Below are 22690 nucleotides of genomic sequence, written 5' to 3' on the forward strand. Positions count from 1 at the left end.
TTTTATGATTTTTAATTTAATTTTTCATTTTCTGTCATGTTTTTATCACATCTTCTTTTCTCTTCAATCTCCCTGTCATGTGTAAATTTATATATAACAGCAGACTTGACTGATTACAATGATACAAGGATAAAATGAGTAGAGATGATCAGGTGATCGAGTAATTGTAACTTGATTAACTCGATTAATCATTGTTTACATTTGTTTAGATAAATCTCATTAAATTAGCTTGTTAAATTGCAGGATGTCTCTTCACGCGAACTCATTCCTGCTAAAGGTGCAAAACAGGAGCGCCCACCTGTCCCGAGCTTTTTAACATTACTTGAACGCACCCTCGAATGGGCGTGGACACCCGGTGAAGTGGGCGGGGTTATGACAACCAGCAGGTGCAGAGGGTGAAATCTGTGCTGTAGGTGCGTCCCGCTGTGCGTGACAACCAGACACGTCTCTGTTTGGTCAATACAAACTTTATTTTTCTTCTCTGTAATAGCTCAGCTATAATTTACACTGTCCCCGTTTCTCTGTTTACATTCACGTCTCAGCTGATTTGTTCTACAGGTGCTGCAGGCGACTTGCACTCGAAATGAAGTTCATGCAGTTTACAACTTGCACTAAACATTATTCAGCTTCTGTCAGTGGACAACAGTGAAGGATTTTTCTTTTTTGAACATCTTGTGTGATCTGAAGAGGAAACACCTGTTGCACCTGCCTGCCTGCCCGCCTGTTGACAGAAAACTGCTTCCAGCACTGAGCTTCTTGTCTGAACTTATCAACTATTACTGCGATTATACTATTGAAAGCTTAATATGACATTTTGACAACCAAAAAGGAAGTTCATTCTGACCAACTTTGGGTTTCTGGACTGAAGATGGAGCTGGACGGTAAAGTAGCGAAGTGTCTGGCTCTGCTGTTTCTTGTTGGTGAGTTTTGTGTTACATTCAATTACATCATAATTCACTGTATTGAGTGTACTGTCATTTTGGGACACATGTAGAAAATGGTGCTAGTCCAAGTCCAGAAAGCTTACTTTTCTGGACATATTCAGAGTAAATACTGTTGTCACTTCAACTAAAAGTAACTGTAATATCCCTAAAAATGGAGTTGCAGTATGCGTTACATTAAATATTAAATATATGCTTATTATTGTGTATTTTATTTGATTTATGGGCTATACGGCAACTTCCAAAGCAGAAGTTGCAGAGTGCTGTACAGGAAAACGACGCATGGGATGGAAGGATAAATAGCAACCTTACAGTCCTTCATGATATCTTACATTTCAAAATCTGATGCTATAAAAACCCAATAAAAGTCCTAAAAGCAGCTGGAGTGAGACTATAGTCACTTTAATGTACTTTTTAAGCAGAAAATTGTATTATATTTGTATATTTCTATAATATTCTCTTAGGAACCTACAGTTTGTGTGTGTTGTCAGCGTAGGCCTACTATCCTCCAAAACTGGGCCCTTTAGTGTAACTACGGATCTATTACAAACACATTTGCATGTATAAACCTTGTTTGTCGTCAGTCAGGTGCCTTCAGAGTATGTTTGTGCTAATATGTACTGTCTGAATGTGCTGTCTGGTTTATTGTAGTTACATTACAAATGGCCAAAAGCACTTTGGCACCTCTGTTCTCTGTGATTCAGTTTGTATTTCTCTCTCATTTATAGTGTAGTGGTGTATTTGATAAATGACCAAACAGTAAACATGATGTTTCATTAAAACAGTATACGCTCTTTGGCCAAAAGTATCTGGACACCAATGTTATCGTAGTTAGTTAGTTATCTAGTTAGTTAGGAGCTTGAATTTGTTCATGTTGTGGAAAATTACCTTTAGTTTCACCACATAGCATTAAAAACTATTTAATATGGGATAATTGACAATACAGCATAATGAGGAGGACAAGTGACAGAGACAACGCATCAACAAACAACAATAATTCAGTAGAAAATAGTTCAAATACATAAAAACTGTAGAGCATACAATACAATGTGTACTGTACTTCTGATCTGGGGCTGTTTTTCATGGTTTGGGGCTAAACCGCTGACTTTCAAATAAGGGTAATCTTAATGCTACAGCATACAGTGATATTTCAGGAAATAACATGCTTACATCTTTTGGCAACAGCTTGGAGGAAGCCCTTCACTGTTTCAATATGACAATGACTCTGAGCACAAAGCCAAGTACATAAAGAAATGGTTTTCCAAGTTTGGTGTGGAGGAACTTGGCTGGCCTGCACAGATCCCTGACTTCAACCCCATCCAACACCTCTAGAATGAACTAACGCAGACTGCGAGCCAGGCTTTTTCACCCAACATCAATGGCCGACCTCCCTAAAACCTTTCTGTCTTAAGGGGAGCAAATTGCTGCAGCTGGGTTTTAAAATCTGCTGGAAAGCCTGAAACCTGAACCTGAAAGGCTGAGGGTCTGATGTTCAGGTGTCTGCATACTTTTGGCCATTAGGTTATCTGTTTGTCTCTGCAGGTGTGGAGACACACAAGGAGCACAACAGAATGTGGCTCTGTCACATTCTTACTTTTAGCAACTTATTGCTCAACCTGCGTCTTCCTGTTTTTGTGACCTATTCTGATGTGGCTTTTCTTTCTCTCTTCAGTGGAGATTAAACTTCACACTTTGATACTATGTTGCTCCACTTAAAAGGGCAAATACACATATAAGTCTCTTTTTTTATATATATACCTGCAACCACATGTGTGATAAAGTTACTGTCATCCTGAGTGAACAGGAAAAGCTTGTATAGCAGCCTTGTGACGCTCTCAGTGAACCTGTGTTTGTCTGAAGTGTGTGTTTAACTCTTTCTTTCAGTTCAGTGTTTATCTCTTTTAACTCACTCTCTCACATCTGTCTTCATTTCTCTCTGACTCCCTCTAATGTTTGTCATTCTCTGTGTCGACCTCTGTTTGTCTATCCCTTTCTATCTTTTCCTGATATGAAGTTTAACCAGTGTTTAACCAGCCGTGTTAAAATAACTTGTGCTTCTCTTGTACAACATTGTTTTTCTTCCCACTCTACAATTAGGTCACCTACACTGCAGTTCTTTGTTGACCAAATTTAAACTTTCTGTGGGTGTGAAAAGACCTGTTTCCCCTCTTCTGTCACTCTTTTGTCAATGTGTCCTTGCACCAACCGAGAGACTTAATCCGTGGGAGTCCCATATTGGTTGTAGTGTAATCATTAAATGAATTCATGAATCAGTAACCACAGAGGGAAAAAAAAGCATGTTCTCCCTAGAAATCGAAGGGCAAAGTTTGTTTTTTTCCTGTTTGAGTTCTCTCACGTTTCTGTTTGTGTCCCACGCTTAGATGTTGGACCTTTCACCAGGTGTGATTAAAAGTACAGTCAGTCTTAGTCATTAGTCTTTACCTTGCTGACATGAGTCATCAAAGCCAGTAGCTGCCTTTTTGTACTACAGATGCAAGAAAAAGCCATTTAGGGTTGTACTATTCAAATATTCTGTTCAACATTTTTCAGAATTTTATGTTTTCCTGCCAAAAATTGACAAATGTTCAGTGCTGCACAGAATTTTGTTCCTGTCTGTGTAAAAGAAAAAGTTTGATTCCTCCACACTGTCAGCATTGATTTTTATTAGAAATGCAACATTTCAGTCATGGACCTTCATCAGGCATCAAATTCAGAATATAAAACAACAACGTCTTTATAATAAATCCACAGGCTACAACAATTAATCAAAAGGGTAACCAAATCTCTGAGAGAATTACATATCAATAACTAATAAAAATGTCTTTAAAATGAGACAAACGGCATATGTAAGATCCATAGAGTACATATGAAAATGCGAAAGAACAGAAAGTTTCTTCAGTTTTTTTAAATATAAAATACGATAATAATACGAATATATATTTGTTTGTTTGTTTTTTTTTGAGAAGTTAAAAAGGGGGATGGGGAAGCTGATCAGACAATAATCAGTCCAAGTCTCATATTCAAACTGGAAAAATCTTCATTAACTTTAAACAAATCCTATAAAAAATGTATTTTTGAGAAGTCTACTGAAGAAGACAAGAACAATCGGATCAATTATTATAAAGGATATTACAAAAAACTTCAAGTCCATGTGAAAAAGCCTCTAAAGCAGCACAAATCAACATGTAACACTAAAACTCTTTAACAGCATGTCTGTTTACTGCTTTTGTAAAAGAATTAACACCATAAAAGCACTATTGTTCAGGTTGTTAGCACTGTCGCCTCACAGCATGAAGATCCTGGGTTCACACCCGTCACCCTTCTTTGTGGCGTTTGTGTGTTTTCTCTGTGTCTGCAAAGATAAGCGGGTTTGGTGAAATGCCGGCCGTCTAGGCGTGAATGTGAGTTTGAATGTGTTTATCTGTCTGTATGTGTAAAGTCTTGTGATAGACTGGTGACTTGTCAGGTGAACCCCACATGGGATAATCTCCAGCTCAACCTGCAACCCTGAACAGCATAACGTGTATAGATGGATAGACTGTTCAAGCAAATTAATAAATAAAATTGTTTGTCTCTCATTGTTGTCTTGAAGGAAGCTTCATCATATCAGTGTTGGAACAAAAGATAAGGTTGCAACTAATGATGATTATCAATATTGATGATTCTGTTGGTTATTTTGTTGATGATTTGATTAACCTTTTAGTCTATGAAATGTCAGAAAATAGTGGCAAATGCTCCGCACAAGTTCCCAGAGCCTAAAGTGATGTCTTCAATTAGCTTGTTTTGTCCAAAAATGTCAATTTTTTTGTGTAGTCCAGTATCACAAATCACAAATTTGTTAGATTAGATTATTAAATTTGTTAGATTAATAACTTTGATCTCCTGACGTTCTCATGTAGTCCCATTATGTCCTCAAAATTTAACTTTTTCCAATATGTTAATACCTGCAAAACTAATGACATTCCCATCAACCTCAGCTGTCTGTGCTGATTAGCATGCTAACGCGCTAAACCAATAAGGTGAATATGGTAAACATTATACGTTCTGAATATCAGCATGTTAGCATTCTCGCTGTTAGCATGCAACAGCCTCACAAATCTGCTAAATGGCTGCTGACTCTAGTCTTGATGCTAATAATAGACCATTTTCATGGAAGATATTTTGACATTTCAAAGCAGGAAAAGCACAGGTGTAAATAAACACTTATGATTTCTGCATTCCATTAATTGTCTTGCCTCATTCGTAAATTGTTTGCATCAGAGTGCAGTGACTCAGAAAGAGCTCTGGTACAGATTCTCAAGTAGCTGACCAGGTACAAGTGCAATGAGAAAGAGCACTACACAGAAGGGTTTAAATAAATACATATATATATATATAATTATTAAAGTAAGAAACAACTAGAAGTAGACAAATGCATAAGAAATATCATAAACGTGACATGTACAACACCAGAGCACTTGAACTGGCTCACCTAAATTGAATGCAGCTTTGATTAAAGGGGACCTTTTTTGCTCATTTCCAGCTCTCTGTTTTTATTCTGGGACTCCACTAGAGTAGCTTTGCATGAATCACACTTAAAAAAAACCTCCTTATTTATCTTATACTGGTTCTTCATGCAGCCCCTCAGTTCAGCCTCTTAACAGGCAGTCTTAGCTCCTGTCCCTTTAAGGACCCCCTCCCGATGAGCCCACTCTGTTCTGATTGGCCAGCTTTCTGGAAGCCTGCCGAGTGGCAGCCGTATCAGAGTCCTGTTAAGTTACCGCCGATGAAAACCTAACATTTCCTGCTTTACTGCTTCATATTAAAAACTGTAAAACGACTAAATATTAGGACTTTTATTGTGAAGAACTGATAGGAAATGAAACGTGTTCCTCACTGAATTAGCAGAGCTTTGTTAGTGGCTGCTATTCTACAATAAAAACAGTTCCACACAAAAACATATGGAGATATTTGGTGCTCCTTGTTCAGTTAGAAATAATTCAGGGATGAATAGTACAAGCAGAAGCAGCCACAGTGATTATGTTTGATGAAGAGCTGCAGACAACCAGTACACCTCCAACAGGTAAACAACTTATTTTACTTTGCCGTGCTGTGTGATGGAAAAACACTCACTGCGTGCCAGCCCGACTCGAGTCATTGCTTGGTGTGACCACCCCCAGAACGAAAAATGCCATAATGTTAGTGGAGCGGAGCAGTGGACTGGCGCGCTGTGTGTGTGGAGCAGATGACCATATAAAGAAATCCGTCACAATCCGACGTCAGCTCAGGCTGAAAGTAGAAAAAACTGTTGGAAACTGAGTATTCAGAGCAGTCTGAAGCCTGAGCTTTTTGCTCACCGGGATTACTTTACATTACATCATTATTTGAAACTTTGGCCACATTTAATATGAACATCCGACATTGTAACATTATATATATATGACTGAAAGTATGGAAAAGCATAATAGGTCCCCTTTAATGTTATTAATACCACCTGTGTGTTCCCTGCTTTGACAAGTCAAAATATCTGCCATGAAAACAGTCTATATTGTTACTAAATGACTTTTAAATGATGAACTGATTAATTTTATCGCTCAGCCAATTGATTATAATTGACTTTGATCTTTTAAAGCCCTAAAACGAATGAATAATAAAGATATAAATAAAGATAAAAGTGGTGTGCATTGCTAAAGGTGAACACATTAATAAAAGATTCCCATCACTGCTGTTTGAAAGCCTCACATACTAATAACTAATATGTTTTTCACTATTGTTGAGCATAAAATGTCAGAAATAATGACAATTACCAGAGCCCTAAGTTTTAAGTTTGGCTCTTTAACTTTGGTTTTAAATAGTTTTAGCACTACACGGCACTCTTCACATACCAATAACAACTTCTAATCCCTCAATTGTACTCAATGAAGTTCTCTCATTTTTTCTCCCCTCCTCAGCAGTATGTGTGCATGGTGACTTCGTGGAGCCCCCTGAGCCCGAAACCTCCCTGCGCTCCATGGCAGAGAGTCAGACCAGGCTTCCCTGTCACTACCAGGTGCAGGGAGGAGAGAAGGTGGTGCAGGTCACCTGGTACAAGGAGCTGCCTGATGGCATCAAGGAGCAGATTATCACCGCCCACTTCACGGACGGCCACACAGGTAGGCTGCAGTGAGGAGTTAACAGTGAATGCCAGGGTGATAGTTGAAGAATGTTCTCAACTGTTTTCCATAAAAATTGCAATAGGAGCAGGATGAAGCATCTTTGAGATATGTGTTTGACATTACAGAACTATTTCATGAACACACACAAGTATTTATTTCCCAGCGGTTACTACAGTTACTGCATTTTTTAGACATGATGCACCCTTGGGTTGCAAGTACACTTGCAGGATCTGTCGTTCTTTTAGGAATTCAACCCTACACCCCATGTTTTACTACTGAAACATTAACTGTTACTCGACTAATATCTTTCTTCAGGAAAAACTACTCCTTCCTTGATTGGATGCTCTCTGATTAAACATTTCTTATTAGGAACAGGTGTTAAAGTATAATTCTTTCTCTACACCCGTGTGTAAGATTTAATGGCATCTAGGGGTGAGGTTGCAGATTGCAACAAACTGAATAACCCTCCCCCGCGTCCCTTTCAAGTATAGAGGAGAACCTATAGTAGCCACAAAACTTGCGAAAAAGGCGAAAGGCCCTCTCTAGAGCCAGTGTTTTGGCTTCTGTAGAACATGGCGGTGCAACATGGTGGGATCCGTGGAAAGAGGACCAAGCCCCCAGGAAATGCGCTGGGCTTTGAAGACAATTTATATATATAGTGGCCAAACCGTGTAATTACAACTTCTGACAGAGGCCCAAAAAGTATTTTCCCACACACAATCATTGGAAAAGGAGCGGCTGTTAAATGGTGGATAAATTTTTTGAGTGTCACATTCCCCGCAAAATGACTCATTTCACCATCAGAATTTGATGAATTTGGTCCAATAACATTTGGAAAGTCTAGAAGAGTGGCACAGAGGGCTAAACAGGAAGTTAGCTTCCTTGGCCAGCGGAAGTCTCTAGTGTGCTCTATGGGCTCTGGGGCCCATAGAGCATGCACAGGCATGCACAGTATGTTTTCATCCGGGTAATTTCTTTACAGCATGAATTGGCTTTTTTGGCTTGATGTGCCACTGAGCAACTTTCATAGGAATGAATGGGGCCCCGCCTCCGACACTGTATCCAGTGCTCTTTATACATCCATGAATATACATATATATTACATCTTATATACACCCACACACACACACACACGCCACTAAATTCTACACACTGCACCTTTAAGCTTTCTAAAAGAAAGAATATCTGGTCTTTTTCTTGTATGTCAGAGTTTGGGCGTTACTCCGGTCGAGTGAGGTTCGAGAGCAGCAGCCCCACCGAGAACTCGGCTCTGCTCATCCCCAGCACAGAGGAGTCGGACGAGGGTAGCTACACCTGCCACATCTCCACCTTCCCCAACGGAAACTTTGAGAGGCACATCACGCTCACCGTGTGGAGTAAGAGTCATTCACTTTTTCTCTCCTCTCTCCCACACCTACCTAATCCTGTCAGAGCTGCTGTAATGATGTTTAAACCATAATCATCTTCATAGAGGAAGAAGCTCTGCCAACCAGGGAAATTTCAGCCGTTTTGCCAACGTGGCCAAAAATACTTGTGGTTGAAGAAGTACTGAGATCTTTTACTTAAGTAAAAGTAGAAATACCACAAAGAAAAAATACTCCATTACCAGTAAAAGTATCGCTTTCAAAATCGTATTTAAGTAAAAGTATATATTTATTGGCAGCAAAATGTACTTAAAGTATCAAAAGTCAAAGTACTCATTATGTGAAATGGCCTCATTTTGAGTGTTATATTTATCAAATATATTATCGGAATATTAATTAATACAGATTCATTGACATGTTCACAAACATGTAAGCAGCATTTTGATGTTTGATGTCAAAATGTAACAACTTTAACAACTAATCTTAACTACTGCTGAATAGTCTAAAAACACTGCATATTTTATGATAATTTATATATAAAATATTGATTTGAACTATGGTTGTCAGGGAAATGTGATGGAGGAAAGAGTACAATATCTCCCTCTGAAATGTAGTGGAGTAGAAGCAGCGTAAAATGGAAATACTTCAGTAAAACACAAGTACCTCAAAATTGTACTTAAGTACAGAAAATTACAGTTTGTAATAGTTTATTTCCTATTATTACCTGTTACTGCTTAATTCCAGCTGAAAAATACAAAATAATGAAATCTGAAATCCTATCAAAAAGTGAGAATGTAAGTGAAAATTATTACAGATACCAAAAGATGTGGTAGATGTGAAAAAATTGACAAGCTGCCCAAACAAGGTGGAGACAGTATGATAAAAGATAAACAGGTTTCAACACAGGGTGTGATTCAGTTTATGATACTTTCCAGTTAAGTCAAATCAGCTTCACTTATACTGTATAACCCAAAATCACAAATTTTCCTTGAAGGGCCCTCAATTTGGATCAGGAACCCCCCCAAAAAACCCTTTAACAGGGAAAAAATGGAGAAGCAAGAGAGGAGAGATCCCTCTTCCATCTTGAATATGAAGAGTAAAGACAAATAAAAATAGTAAAATAACAATATGTGGACACAGAATGACAATATGAGGTAAAAGAAGTGCAAACATACAGTATATAAAGAATATGGATCAGACATGCAACTTCTGGCTACTGGCATGACCGGATCAACCTCTTATGGGGCCCTGAGGCAGACGTTTGGGTCACTATTGACCCCGACTATACATGATAGCACTCTACAGCTGAAATTGTTAGGTAATTAATCAATTCACAGAAAATTAATTGGCTGCAATTTTGATAATTGATTAATCTTTTAAGCTATTTTTTTAAAAGGAGAAAACCAGCTTCTCACATGTGAATTATTGTTTTTATAGTTTTCGATGATAGTAAACTCAACTTCTTGAGGTTTTTGAGTATTGATCAGACAAAACAAGTCACTTGAAGATGTGAACTTGCTCTTCAGTCAAAAGATTATTAGCATTTTCCACTATTTTCTGACACACAAGCAATGATTTATTAAAGAAAAGAATTGTCATTGCAACAATTGAATTGAAAATAATTGTTGGTTGCAGCTTTACTGTACCGCTGATGATGAATAAAGTACCTTGCCCTCAGTTTTCTGTATGCAAATTAAGCTCAATATCAGTATAAATCAGAGTCACTAAACATTTAGGTTTTCACTGGAGATATCTGCAACTTATGACTTACAGTAAAAGAAGATAAAAACCTGATAAAATGTCTTGAAATACACTCTTGTTACATTGATGTCATTGTGATTGGGTCATCAGTTTTTAGATCTCCTTCTTCATCACTTAAAAGATCACACAACTGTGGGAATTCAGTCTTTGAATGGATTGTCCTCGAAGTAAAACATGCAGTGATTGCTATCTGTTCTTACTTTCTCATTTTCATTGCCAGTCATCTGTGGTGACATCTGCTTGTCCCGACACGCCACAGATGAGACAAACCCACAGTAGTAACTGACAACCTCCAGCATTGAATTCCTTCTATTGTTTAAAACATAAACCTTCAACCATAAGATGTTCAGCGTGGGTTTATGCATGAACTACATACAGTATACACTGTCTATTTACATGTTTTTAAATTTAACACACCTAGCTTGTGTAAATCTTGTCACTCGCCCTTTAAGTTATACTTAATAGAACTGTCTTCTGCTTTGATGATAACACTAAACTGATTCATCAATAGATTTTATGCATCTGGATGGAGGTTTTGCTTTCTGTTCTTTTGTGCACAAAAGTGTAGAAGTCTCTAATGACAAAATGGGATCTCTGATATACTCTTGGTTTTTTCATTTCTATACAACTTCTATGCATCGAGGTTTATTTGGCTACAGGTTCCTCTCTTACGCTGAAACATGGAATTATTTTTTAATTTGACCTTTTTTTGCAGCGTGCATCTCCTCCCAGGTATCACCTGTCAATCAAACAGTCGGCAGCGCTGTGATGTCTTGCTGCGAGTTCTGATGAAGTTTGAGTTTCTACAGGTTTACTTTGTCTGTTAATCTGTAATGGATATTGTTTTTAATGCTAACTACCTGTTTTCTCTTCTGCAATAATATTGCAGAAAGATTTAGCAAGCTGAGTGTTTACAACAGTCAACATGAAAGTTGTCATGACCTCCGTGTGAATCACAATCGTGTTAAACCAGTTGGTAGTGAAGAGTAACAAAACAAAAATGTATTTACGCACTCAGTTTTGGATACAGTATTCTTGCACAATCAAGATGGACAATGATGTTTTTTAGATAGAAATACGTCACCATCACCTCCATATCCAGCAACTGAAAATTGCAGCGGCAAATCACGGTGTAGTTTTCCGTCATACAATCCCTTCAGTTTTATTGTTGCTCCACCATCCGTCATGGCTGAGTAAGATACTGGTGGTGCCTTGTTTTCTTGATTGTGGTCTTCACTGTAATTCATGATGTATTTAAGGTCTTTGAAATCTTTGTTTTTTTTGGGATCCATATTCTTATCTGATACTTTCAGGCTTTGTCCATACTTGCACATTACAATGACATTCACTACACAAACATACAAAAACAGTCAAATCCTGGTTTTAATGGATCTAATTCCAACCGCTTAAGGTAATTTTAGGTCAAGGCAAATTAGCTTTGAGTGGGATTTGGAGAGTGTTAATAACAACCCTGAATTATATAAATTATTATTATTATGTTACTTGTATTTGACAGCTGAAAGTGCAGATAGACTGTTATTTTTGTAATTACTTTACCCAAGGAAATAGGTAAAAGTGATTAAATTTGTTTTATGTTATACCTAAAGGAAGTGAAATGAAAATATTGAATAAGTGTGTTGATTTTTGACTAATCTGCTTTAGGTGGCATGCTTGCATATGTCGGTGATCGTCCTGTAGTATGTAAAAATCTAATTATAAACTAGATTAAACTAATAAACTAATAAATTTTGAGTTGTAGAGTCTGGTGTGGAGGATTTGTGCCAGAAACTTTTCAATAAATTTCAATAAATGAAAAGGTGCTTTACATGAGAAAATCAAGATTAAAACATTCCAGGACTACAATTAAATAAAATCAGACAAACTTAATAACAAACATACATAAGAAGGTAAATATAAGGTCAGTTATTTAAAAAATGTAGGTAAAAATTGAACTTTTCTAAGCCATCTTTATCCTACATGTCTCTACTTACAAATGAAAGCCATTTTGATCCTTTGGAGAAAGTACAAGTCATCGACTTAAACTCAAATCTTTTAATGCCTTTAAGGACCTGAAATCCTAAACTCATCATGTTCTTCCTTCTTCTTCTTTCAGTTTTACCCATCTCCTCTCTGGAACATGTGGATCTGGTTGAGGGCCAGTCGTTCGGCCTGGCCGCCACCTGTCGCGCCGTGGGCCGCCCATCTCCCCGTCTCTCCTGGGACACCGACCTGCCAGGCCAGTCCCAGAACCGCACCAACCAGGGCGGGTCTGTGTCCAGCTACTACCACCTCCACCCCCTGCGCAGCATGAACGGGAAGCGACTGGACTGTTTGGTGTGGCATCCCGGCTTGAAGCAGCCGCGTCGGATCTCAAACCGCCTGGTGGTTCAATGTAAGTGCAGCTGATGACGACAATGCTGTGTGATTTATTTAGGATGAGTTGAAACCATATGACCAAAAGACGTCAGCTATGAAGTTGAAGCAAATCAGATTAGAGTTTTAATCATAATTTTATGGGTACTGGTTGAGTTAAAATGGAACCAATGACCTACAATACTGTTTTTCACCGTGCAACTGAAAGAATAACATGTGTCCCAATTCCATACAACATACCAATCGTAAAGTATAGAGTATTTGCTCTTCTAATAGTCATAATACATTTCTTTGTAACGAGAGATAAACATAAAACAAGTGCTTTACTTGCAGTTTATTTTTACTAACAGAAAATATGTGTCACGCACGTTTGAAGATGCATCAAATAGCATCTTTGGAATGTCGCTATCAATTATATGTAACAAAAGAGAAAGCACGTACACAAAGTACTTCCTTGAGTTGTCTTGGTATCATCCACAATTTGTTTTGATGTTTTGCAGCTGTGACTAGCGACCAGAGCCGGATTAAATGGGTAGATTACACTAGGCAGACCTACATGCACATTTTGATACCTGATAAACAAATAAAATGACTTTTAATTGCCACATGATTATTATGCTTATTAATTTAGTTAGATTATCTATTTTTATTTTGGTATTCATATGCAATTAGTTAGTAATTTATTTATCGTAGAAAGTATAGCCCTATATTATACATTTCATTTATATGTATTTTACATTTGATTTTAATATGTGTCTTTACTTATTCAGATTTAGATTTTTAAATGGCATCAAAATCCAGGGAGGTTGTAAATCCATTCTCAGTTGCCAACAGGGCAAAGGTGATACAGATTCAGTGATGCAGAAAAATCTCCGGTATTTTGACCGGGTGTCTTTGATGCAAAGTAGTCATGCATTATGTGGTCAAAATCCACTTTGCAGGGTCAGATGAATAATGTTAGCTTGCTACAACCCTGTCTGGGTCCAGAGGTTTTGTGAAAAAGATGTTTGGCTCACGTTCTCTGGCCTGTTCTGGTTCCATAGTCTTGTCCCGTGATGTTGATGCTGATGTTGTTGTTGATGCGTTGTTTTCATCTGTTGTCCATCCTTGTTGCTTGTTGTGGTGTTTTTGTGTCATTGTAGAGGAATCATCCTCGGTATCTGTAAAAGTTGCGACCCGCTGCTGCTCTGCTAATGTAACATTGGAGCTAAAATCACCTGCCTCTGCTGCTGAGTGTTCAGGTGTGCTGTATGCTGCAGCCAGTAATTGAGGCTTGCTTGTGGGCTTTGAAATTGCAGGGCCTGAGAGAAACTTGTTTTAAACTCTGTCGGTTTTCTTTCTTCTTCTTCTTTCTCTTTTTTTTTGTGCTTGCTGCACCCGAAAGCGTACTGGAAAGCTGTTAGCCTGTATGTCGCTGTTGCTAACATACAAGCATGATCTCCACTGAACTGGAAATACTTTTTCCTGCAAATTGGCGCTAAAATTGTATATATATATATATATATATATATATATGAACATTGAAATAAAGTTTTAGATCAGATTTCTATATTTTTAAAATATTTAAATATTTTTTGTTAAACATTATTTAATGTAGGCAGTTGATGTTCTTTACCTGTCTGTCTGGCCCCCCTTGTGGCCCTAGCCTTGTGTCTGGAACGCCTGTGCGTAGATCCGGCCATGTTAATGCCTGTATTTCCTTTGTGTGCTGTATCAACATCAACAGCGCTGTCAAAAATCAAACACTTCATACTACGCACACTGTGTTTTCTGGTGAAAACCCTGTACTTACTCAAAATATGCTGAGAATCATTGTGGCATGTAGAAACTTGGGAACAGCTTCTGATTCTCATAGCAGGAGAAGAAAAACAAGTGTATCTAATAACATTAATGATAATCCTGTGTCATTTTAGGTGTGTCAGTAAAAAGGTCATAAAGTGAACTGGCATGCGCATTAGCCTTCAAGCGTTTTATTAGCTCAGCCCACAAATGGTTAATTTAACCAAAGAGATTTCCCTCTTTAGCTACATTGCAAGAGATATTTGTATGACTTAACTTCCTGTCTGTGAAAATAAATGGGTGACAGTAGACTAAAGATTAGCCAATATTGGCAGGTTGGATGCTGGGAAAGTGTATGAGTAATGCTCCCTCCTCAGCTATTAGTGCAGTTGGAGTAAAGGCATCTAAACTCAACAACAACAGCTCTTTGTTCAGTGTAACATGCAGTTTATAGATGTACAGAGGTGTGGTGTGTGTGAAGGTGTGAAGATTTCAAATTGACTTTGATTAACTCCGATTCATTTGGACTTTTGACTTTTTTTTTTTTTTACTTGGAATGACTTTATATCCTCCCCAAGCCCTGAAGATGAATTATGTAATAAAAAAGTGTTCAGCCAGTCGGGTCTTTTTCCGTGACAGAATATTTTGAAACAATCTGCCGGAGGGAAAGGTGTGTTTGACAGTGTGGTAATGATGGTTGGAATTGTTGAGGTCAGCAAAATACAGCGACATAAAAAACTTTTGGCTCAAAAATGACGTACACTGTAATTGTCACACCGGAATAACATATCAAGGAACGCCTGGTTTGTTTTCTTTTAGATGTAATTTTAAAGTAATAAATTCTTTTTTTTAAAGAAGCATTCACCTTTTCTGTAAACTGACTATCGGACTTCTGACTTCTTAAACTTGATACTTACTTTTGACACAACAACAATGACTTCGTCCCACTTCTGCAGACTTAATCAGAGTGAATATAAAGTAGCACTAAAAACAGTGTTGATTCATAAGAAACTTTATCTCTGCATAAATAAAGACTAAAAAAGTAATTTTTTATTTACATAGCCCAATATCACAAATCACAAATTTCCTCAGGAGGTTTTACAATCTGTACAGCAATACGACACCTTCTGTCTTTAGACTCTTGATTTTAATAAGAAAAACTGCCTAAAAAATCCCTTTAACAGAGGAAAAAAAAGAAGAAACCTTAGGAAGAGCAACAGAGGAGGGACAGACAGACATGCAATAGATGTTGTCTGCACACAATAGACCAAGACAGCAAAATTACAGTATGGAAAAACAGGATGACAAAATTATAGATAAATTAATAACATATATGAAGAATATGATCAGGAGGGCATCAAGGAACCTCCAGGTGCCACCCGACCTGAGCCACATGACGAGATCATCTAGTGTGTTTACAGACATTATGTAAATCTTAAAATTTTAACATAGTTTTTTTGTTTGTTCCACCATGCAGTATGTGGATGAATATTTTGTGTGGCTGCACTCTTATATATGTGTTTTTGTGTCAGATCCCCCAGATGCGACCATCTCCGCCGCTACAGGAGACTGGTTTGTTGGTTTGGAGAAAGCCGAGCTGGTCTGCAACAGCGGAGGATACCCCAAACCTCAGAACCTCACCTGGAAATGGTACTGTCATCACGGCTGTCTATGGTTTAACTCTGTCTGGCTGCCAGCAAGACTCTGACAATTACACCTTAATTCAACCTCACCGTAATACTATCTATGCTGCTAAATTGCTCTTTACATGGCGCTGGAATGTGACTCAAAACACACATAAGCCACCGCTAACACACATACACACGCATATACACCCACGAACAACAAAGAAGTGTGCTTGAATCTAAGGGAGGGCGTCTTTTTTTTTTTTTTTCCTCTGGTGCAATTCATCACGGAATAAAAGATATGGTGTCGTGTTGCGCAATTTGAAGTTCAGGAAAAAGAAGGAGGGAGATATTTTCACACGAGGGAGGGAGTGAGCGACACAAGGAAGAGCAGGAGACACATGATAAGCGCTTAATCATAGTGCCATGCTTTAAATATCACTCTAATTCCTGGTAAAACACAGGGTCTGTACTTTAATTAGAGACACCACACCAGCCATTACAGCTATGACTGAACACACAATGATCGAATGTTGTGTGCTGAGTGAAAAAAATATTTTAGCCGTGAGACAATCTTGAGATATTAAGCTTATTCTGGATTAAACCTTTTCAACCCCACAGACCCCTCGGCGCGTCCATCAGTACAAACTTATGCTGTGAGGGACAAACATTGTTTAAACCCAGGGAAGCTTGTTTTGGAAACACGCTTATTTGATTTTGTTGCCAAGAGTTAGATGAGAAGATTGATACCACCATATGGGAGTGGTATCAGTCTTCTCATCTATATCTCTGCAAGAAAGTAAATAAGTATTTCCCAAAAATGTTGAACTATGCCTTTAAAAATAGTTTCCAACCATAACAATTATGTCATACTGGAATACAAAGAAATGTGCTTAAAATCATGCACATAACATCTAAATTTTCCCTTTTGCTATATTAGAGCAACCCTAAACAATAGTGTGTGGTAAATTTTCAAAAGGCAAATTCCACTTATTTAGCTATTTCTGCAGCTTTCGACTGTATCCTATAGCCTTCTTCATTCTGGAATATTTATTGTAGATATGTGTCCCCAAGATTGAGAATGAATCAACTAAAAATAGTGTTTTGGATTTGAATATTTTAATGCACGTGTGAACCTCAGTTCTTTCTAAGTTTTACTAGACTGGAACAAAATATCTGATGTCATAGATTGTAAAAAAAAAGTTTAAGGAGAAATTAAAGGGTAATATTGCAAACATTAAGGTTCAGATTGTAGTATTCTGTAGCTGCACTCATTGTAAGATGAAAACTCTCCCTCTCATTGTGTATAATTTGTGGTATTTTACCTACAAACATTCAATCTGCAAAGTTTGTGAGTCAACTGAAGTGAGATTAGAATCTTTTTTTTGGCTGCTTGAGGTGGATTATTCACCTTATCTGTATCATTTTCAACCATCTACTCTGTGTCAGATTCAATCTCCACCTGTGACTCTATTATAAAAGGCTGGTTAGAGAAGCTAGGTGGGGTTTTGAGAAAAAGAAATCTGATCTGGCTCCGGTTTGGGGGGTAAGCAGCAGTTAAATGGCGCTGCTGCAGCAGCACAGTGAAACCGAGGCAACATGACCCCTCTCAGTGGACTTGATCAGAAACTGGTTCCCCCATTATGTGGCCTTCAATGTCTTCAAGTTCCAGTCTGGGACTTGCTCAGTAGCTGGACTTGCTTAAATCCCCCAAACCTATGATTTATCTGGTCTATTCAGATCAATGGGCGCCAGTTTTAAGCCCAGCAGGTTTTGGTTGAGGTGCATGCAAATTGGTGGTTACACTCTGCGGTGAACCTGATCCTGTTCTGATGGTTCATTAAGCACAATCACTTCCGGATTGCTCACCAGTTGTATTTGATGATGTATTGTTTTAGATGAGATGTCGTTAGATATGTGTGTGTGTGTGTGTGTGTGTGTGTTTCCTGCTCATACAATTCAGTAGAAATCACTTGAACTGGAATGCAGGTTTGAACTTTGCTCACTTTGTTTCTCTGTCATCAAAAATGAGTCACAGCTAGAAGAAGTGAGTCATAAAAAAACTTCTGTAAAGTTCACCTCTGTGTTACATCTGTGCAAACTAATGGAGACATTTTACCTTTGATTGACCACAGGAAAGGGGGAGCTCTGCCGGATGGGGTGTCTGTGGTTGGAGGAAATCTCATTTTCGGGCGGGCTCTCCGCTCGAATGACAGCGGGGTCTATGAGTGTGTGGTCAAGAACAACGTAGGAGTAGGGAGGACAGAGTATATGTTGGACGTAACAGGTGAGTGAAAGGTTTTTACTTCTTAACAGAATCTCGGGGATCTGTCTAGATTTGCAGCTTCTCAGCTTTGTTAGTGGTTAAACTCACACAGGATTCGAGTAAGAAACTGCACAGCCGCTGTGTGTTTTGTTGGTATTTCAGAAGGAGGAAATAAGAAGATGGATACTTGGGCTCATGAGACAAGTTGAGTTACAAAGACACTGCCAAAAAAAACCAAACAAACAAAACCAAACAAAAAAAACATGAAGAATTCTCCTTTTGATTTGAAGTAATTGTGCAGATTTGCTGCCCCCTTGTGTTGGATGAAGGGCACAAACAGATGATATTTAACTCAATCAGGATTAAAATAACTAATTGCATGAAAAATGTCACTGTACTTCTGTTGGTGTGTGAAAGAGTTGCATCAGCACTTATGTCTTCCTCATCTTTCTTTCTTCCTTCAGAGACTGCTAAACATAACGACAAGTCCACCATTGACAACCTGTTACTGATCATTATTGGTGCTTCGGCAGTAGCTTTAGTCATGATCTTGGTCATCATCGTCCTGCTGGTCAACCGCCATCATCGAAAAAGAAACAAAAAACTCGAGATGGAGCTCAGTGAAAAAAAGTGAGCTGACCCACATTTTCTGGAGAAAGCCATAAAGTGACTGTTTTCATAATAAACTGCTATTTAAAATGTTCACAGATTGTGACAGATTTTCTGAAATTACATTTTCAGTTGCTCTATTGTTCTGTAAATCCTTCAAATGTGCTCTCTTTTTTTTTCCCAGAGAGGAAATTAACAGTTTCTCCAGACAAGCCTCCTTCAGGAGACTGAACTCTGTCAGCACAGACCCCAGAGCGCAGGTACACACACACACACACACACACACACACACACACACACACACACACACACACACACACACACACACACACACACACACACACAAACACTCCCTCTGAAAACAATAACCTGCAGGATTGAGAGAAACCAGGTCGACACACCCGTCCTGGCCGGGTGCAGCCTGGGTGGAGCCGCTTGCAAGTCAGCAGTCATGTCTGCTGTGGAGGCCGATGATTACAGGCTGCTGCAGCTTTAAACAAATAACAGGCAGTGTTCATACACACATATTATTAATATCCCATTCTGGGTGATTCATTTTATTGATCTTTTGTATTCATGTTCACCAACTTTCCTTCGCTCTCTCTGTTCTTTCCAGTCTGAGGATTACACCCTGCTCAGAGTAGACAGCCGGATGAAAAACAGCCAAACGTCTCTGGTGAGTTTCTCACTGGAAAGACTTGTTTACGACTTGTTTTTTTTGGCAAGTTTGTGTATATTTGATAGTACAAAGTATACACTGACAGGAAATTAAGTGAGAGAAAGAGAGAGAGAGAAAGAGGAGAATGTCATGATAGAAGGGTTCCTGACTGGAATTGATCAGGTTTCTGTCACATTCGGTTTGGGGTGAGTCTTAGTCAGCATATGTTTAGAAACCACTATGGATGCATGCTTTGTTTTCTGATATCAAATCTCATTCTAATATCTTGGTTTTGGTGATATGACAGTAAGTTATTTGTTTAAATAAGTTTGTCTATTGTGTCATGGTAGCTGTGTCTTTCCTCTCTATGTTTGTATTGGACCATTATGGACAGTGTTGTGAATCAATGGCAGTATCAAATTTATGATTTTTGCATCAATCTGATAAAATAACTTGATTTGATTTGTTTAATTTGCTCAAGTAGTCAAAAACAAACATTCCTGTATGTTTTTTTCAATCCATAAACAATTTCTTAATTGATTTTCAGTAAATTACCTATATAATGATATGTCTTGATACAAAAATATAAAATAATATATTCATAGAGGAATTTATCTCTATTTTTCACCCCTAATATTGGCCTTTAAAATCTCATTATTATAACTATTTCAAATGTTTGATTAATTGCCATTTATTAAGCAATACACGTTGTAAATTAAATAGCTCTTGTTGTCAAACTAAAGAGGCAAAAAATTGTGATGGTCATTTTTAGCAGTTTTCTATCATTTTAGGGAATGTATAATCAATTGAGTAATTGGAAAAATAATAAAGATATTTAATAATGAAAATAATCATTAGTTGCAGCACTATTATCATGATTATTCATCTAATGGCTGATCAAAGAAATCAGTCCAGTTTTGGTTGGGAGGATTTTTTGTCTGTTTTAAATGGAGACAGTCTTAAGTTTAGTTTAGGGGCTTTTCTGTACTAATAGTAATAAACATGTGGCTTAAATTATGCATATTCCTGTTTTTAAATAAAAAAATGTAAACTAAAAATACCAAAAAGTGGCACCAGTCACCAGCTTTCTGTTACTAGCCTCCATTGTAATGTAAAATGTGTTTATACTACAGTGTGATTAGAAGGTAACTGTTTACTGGTTATTGTTTGTGTCACCTCCCCGCCTGCAGGAGCAACCCATCTACAAAGGCAGCCAGTCCACTCTGGGTGGGAAGTGGGGGCCTCCAGGTGGGGTCGATGTGGACGAACTGGGACGGCCCGTCGTCTGGCACGACGGCAGAGAGAGCATGAGAGGAACAGAGACGGACGGAGAGAAGGAGGAGCGCAGGAGGAGGGTGGAGTCGTACCTGAAGAGCAGCAACATGTCGCTGGTATGTGTCAACGTCAGAGGGATTATGTGGAAATGCGTTCTGTTTCATTTGTAATTTGTCATAAGGTATCAGGTTTTATTTACTGATGTTTTTGCATCATTACTGTAAGTCGGTGTCATGGAAACGGAGTTAAGCGCCACAAACACAACAAAACAAAGGATTGATAGCTGTTTGGAACGGTACAGTGTTTTTACCTCCGTTAAACAGAAGTAAACACATTTCATAGGCTGTTGAAAAACATTGTGCAAAGTTGGGAGGAGACAAATTGTTCAGTCGGAATATTTTCATATTGAACGCACCCCAGGTTCACCTCATTTTGGAGTTTTGGAGCAGGTTTTTTCAGCCGGTTCTGGTCCTGTGTCTTGGCCCCATTCAATAAATATTGTGGGAAAACATAATTTACCTTCATCAACATCCAGCACTAATATTTAGAGTTTAAAGTAGTAAATCTAATTTCTTGCTGTCAATCAGGACTCAGGTCTTCCTTCATCCCTGGTTCCCCTGAAGGTCCAGCAGGACGACGGCGTCGGACCCAGAGAGCCAGACCTGGGCCACCTCAGACAGGGAGACTCCCCACGTGAAGAGAACTGGAGTCCCACCCAGTCGGTACCGGAGGGACATGAGGATGACGACGTCGACAGCAGCTCCTACCAGATCTCAGAGGCGCTCAACAATCATTTCTACTACAGCAATGGCGTCCTCAGGCCCCGGCCACACTCCAACGCTATTCTGCTGCACCCCAGAGCCCAGATCATCTAGACCGCAGACAGGACAGTCTGCATTCCTGAACTGAAAACCTTATTCTTTGTGATCTCTTATTTGTTTTATATATATTGCCTACAGTGGATAATTAGCAGAAAGGACTATCCAAATGTTGAGAATGTGAATATTTTTTGCCTCTGGGTTTTTAAAAAAATACATAGAAAAATAAAAAAATTGGGGGCGTTTTATGCCTTTATTAGATAGTTGGCAGTGGAGGAATGACTGGAGAGATAGAAATAAGGGGAAGAAAGGGATGGGGAACGACATGCAACACAAATTTAGGAAGTTTTTGATCCCACTTATTTTGAAGATCCGCTCTTGGAGAATGAAGTGACTGGCGAGTTTTGCCTTTCACTTGCTAACATTTGTCATGTAAATGAAAAACTCTCCTTGTACGTACAAGGAATCAAAGTTCCTGTTACACAATGTTTACTGTTTTATCTGAAGCGCTGAAATGTCACATCCTCTAAGCAGAGAGTTCCAATGAATCCTGACTGTCAACTTAAGGTTGTTTACATCAAAAACATAAAAAGAGGACGATATGGACGAAGACACAGTTTCTGAGCTCTGACGTCAGCGGTGGGTTAAGATTAAACTGTACTCGAAGCCTTGATATTTGCAGCTTCAATGGACCTGTGCATGAACAGTTGGTGTGTATTTGTGTATGTATGTATTATATGTATATGGGGGAGATATCAGATAGATAAGAGCCAATGTATTTTTAAGATCGTGTCATTAACAGCTACCTGCAACTACAACAAAAAATTTGTTACTCACTAAATGCTGTTACTGTGAGGACCTGAACACACACACATGGACAAATATTTTAAACAGGTGGATGTGACCAGACTTATGTCTGTCTACGCTAACAGTGCCAACAAAGCAATGAAGAGACTGGATGCAGAAGATGAACTGTAAATACCTTCTGTGTTAACGCACTGTCAGCTGATGACAACTACTATGTAAATTGTTTTATATTCATTCAGTGTTTTTTTTTTTTTTGTAATGAAACTGCAAAACTGACATG

General features: G+C 38.4%; 1 protein-coding gene across 4 annotated transcripts; it reads left to right on the forward strand.

The window, feature by feature from the left end:
• The first annotated feature begins 389 nt into the window (after window positions 1-389).
• nectin4b (nectin cell adhesion molecule 4b) lies at window positions 390-22683 on the forward strand. 4 transcript variants are annotated; one of them, XM_067606533.1, is made up of 12 exons: window positions 390-920; window positions 6872-7072; window positions 8284-8451; window positions 12314-12592; window positions 15885-16002; window positions 18113-18264; window positions 18406-18447; window positions 18708-18873; window positions 19037-19112; window positions 19469-19528; window positions 20701-20901; window positions 21409-22683. In XM_067606533.1, the coding sequence occupies exons 1-12, from the start codon at window positions 869-871 to the stop codon at window positions 21658-21660; spliced, it is 1767 nt and encodes a 588-aa protein (XP_067462634.1). In that variant the 5' UTR covers window positions 390-868; the 3' UTR covers window positions 21661-22683. The 4 variants fall into 4 exon arrangements, with proteins under 4 accessions (XP_067462634.1, XP_067462633.1, XP_067462632.1 ...); XM_067606532.1 differs by having other exon boundaries at window positions 392-920; window positions 6875-7072; window positions 21373-22680; XM_067606531.1 differs by having other exon boundaries at window positions 392-920; window positions 21373-22679.
• Window positions 22684-22690: the final 7 nt, after the last annotated feature.

This window comes from Thunnus thynnus, chromosome 12, assembly GCF_963924715.1.
Source record: "Thunnus thynnus chromosome 12, fThuThy2.1, whole genome shotgun sequence".
In the NCBI taxonomy this organism is placed as follows: Eukaryota; Metazoa; Chordata; class Actinopteri; order Scombriformes; family Scombridae; genus Thunnus; species Thunnus thynnus.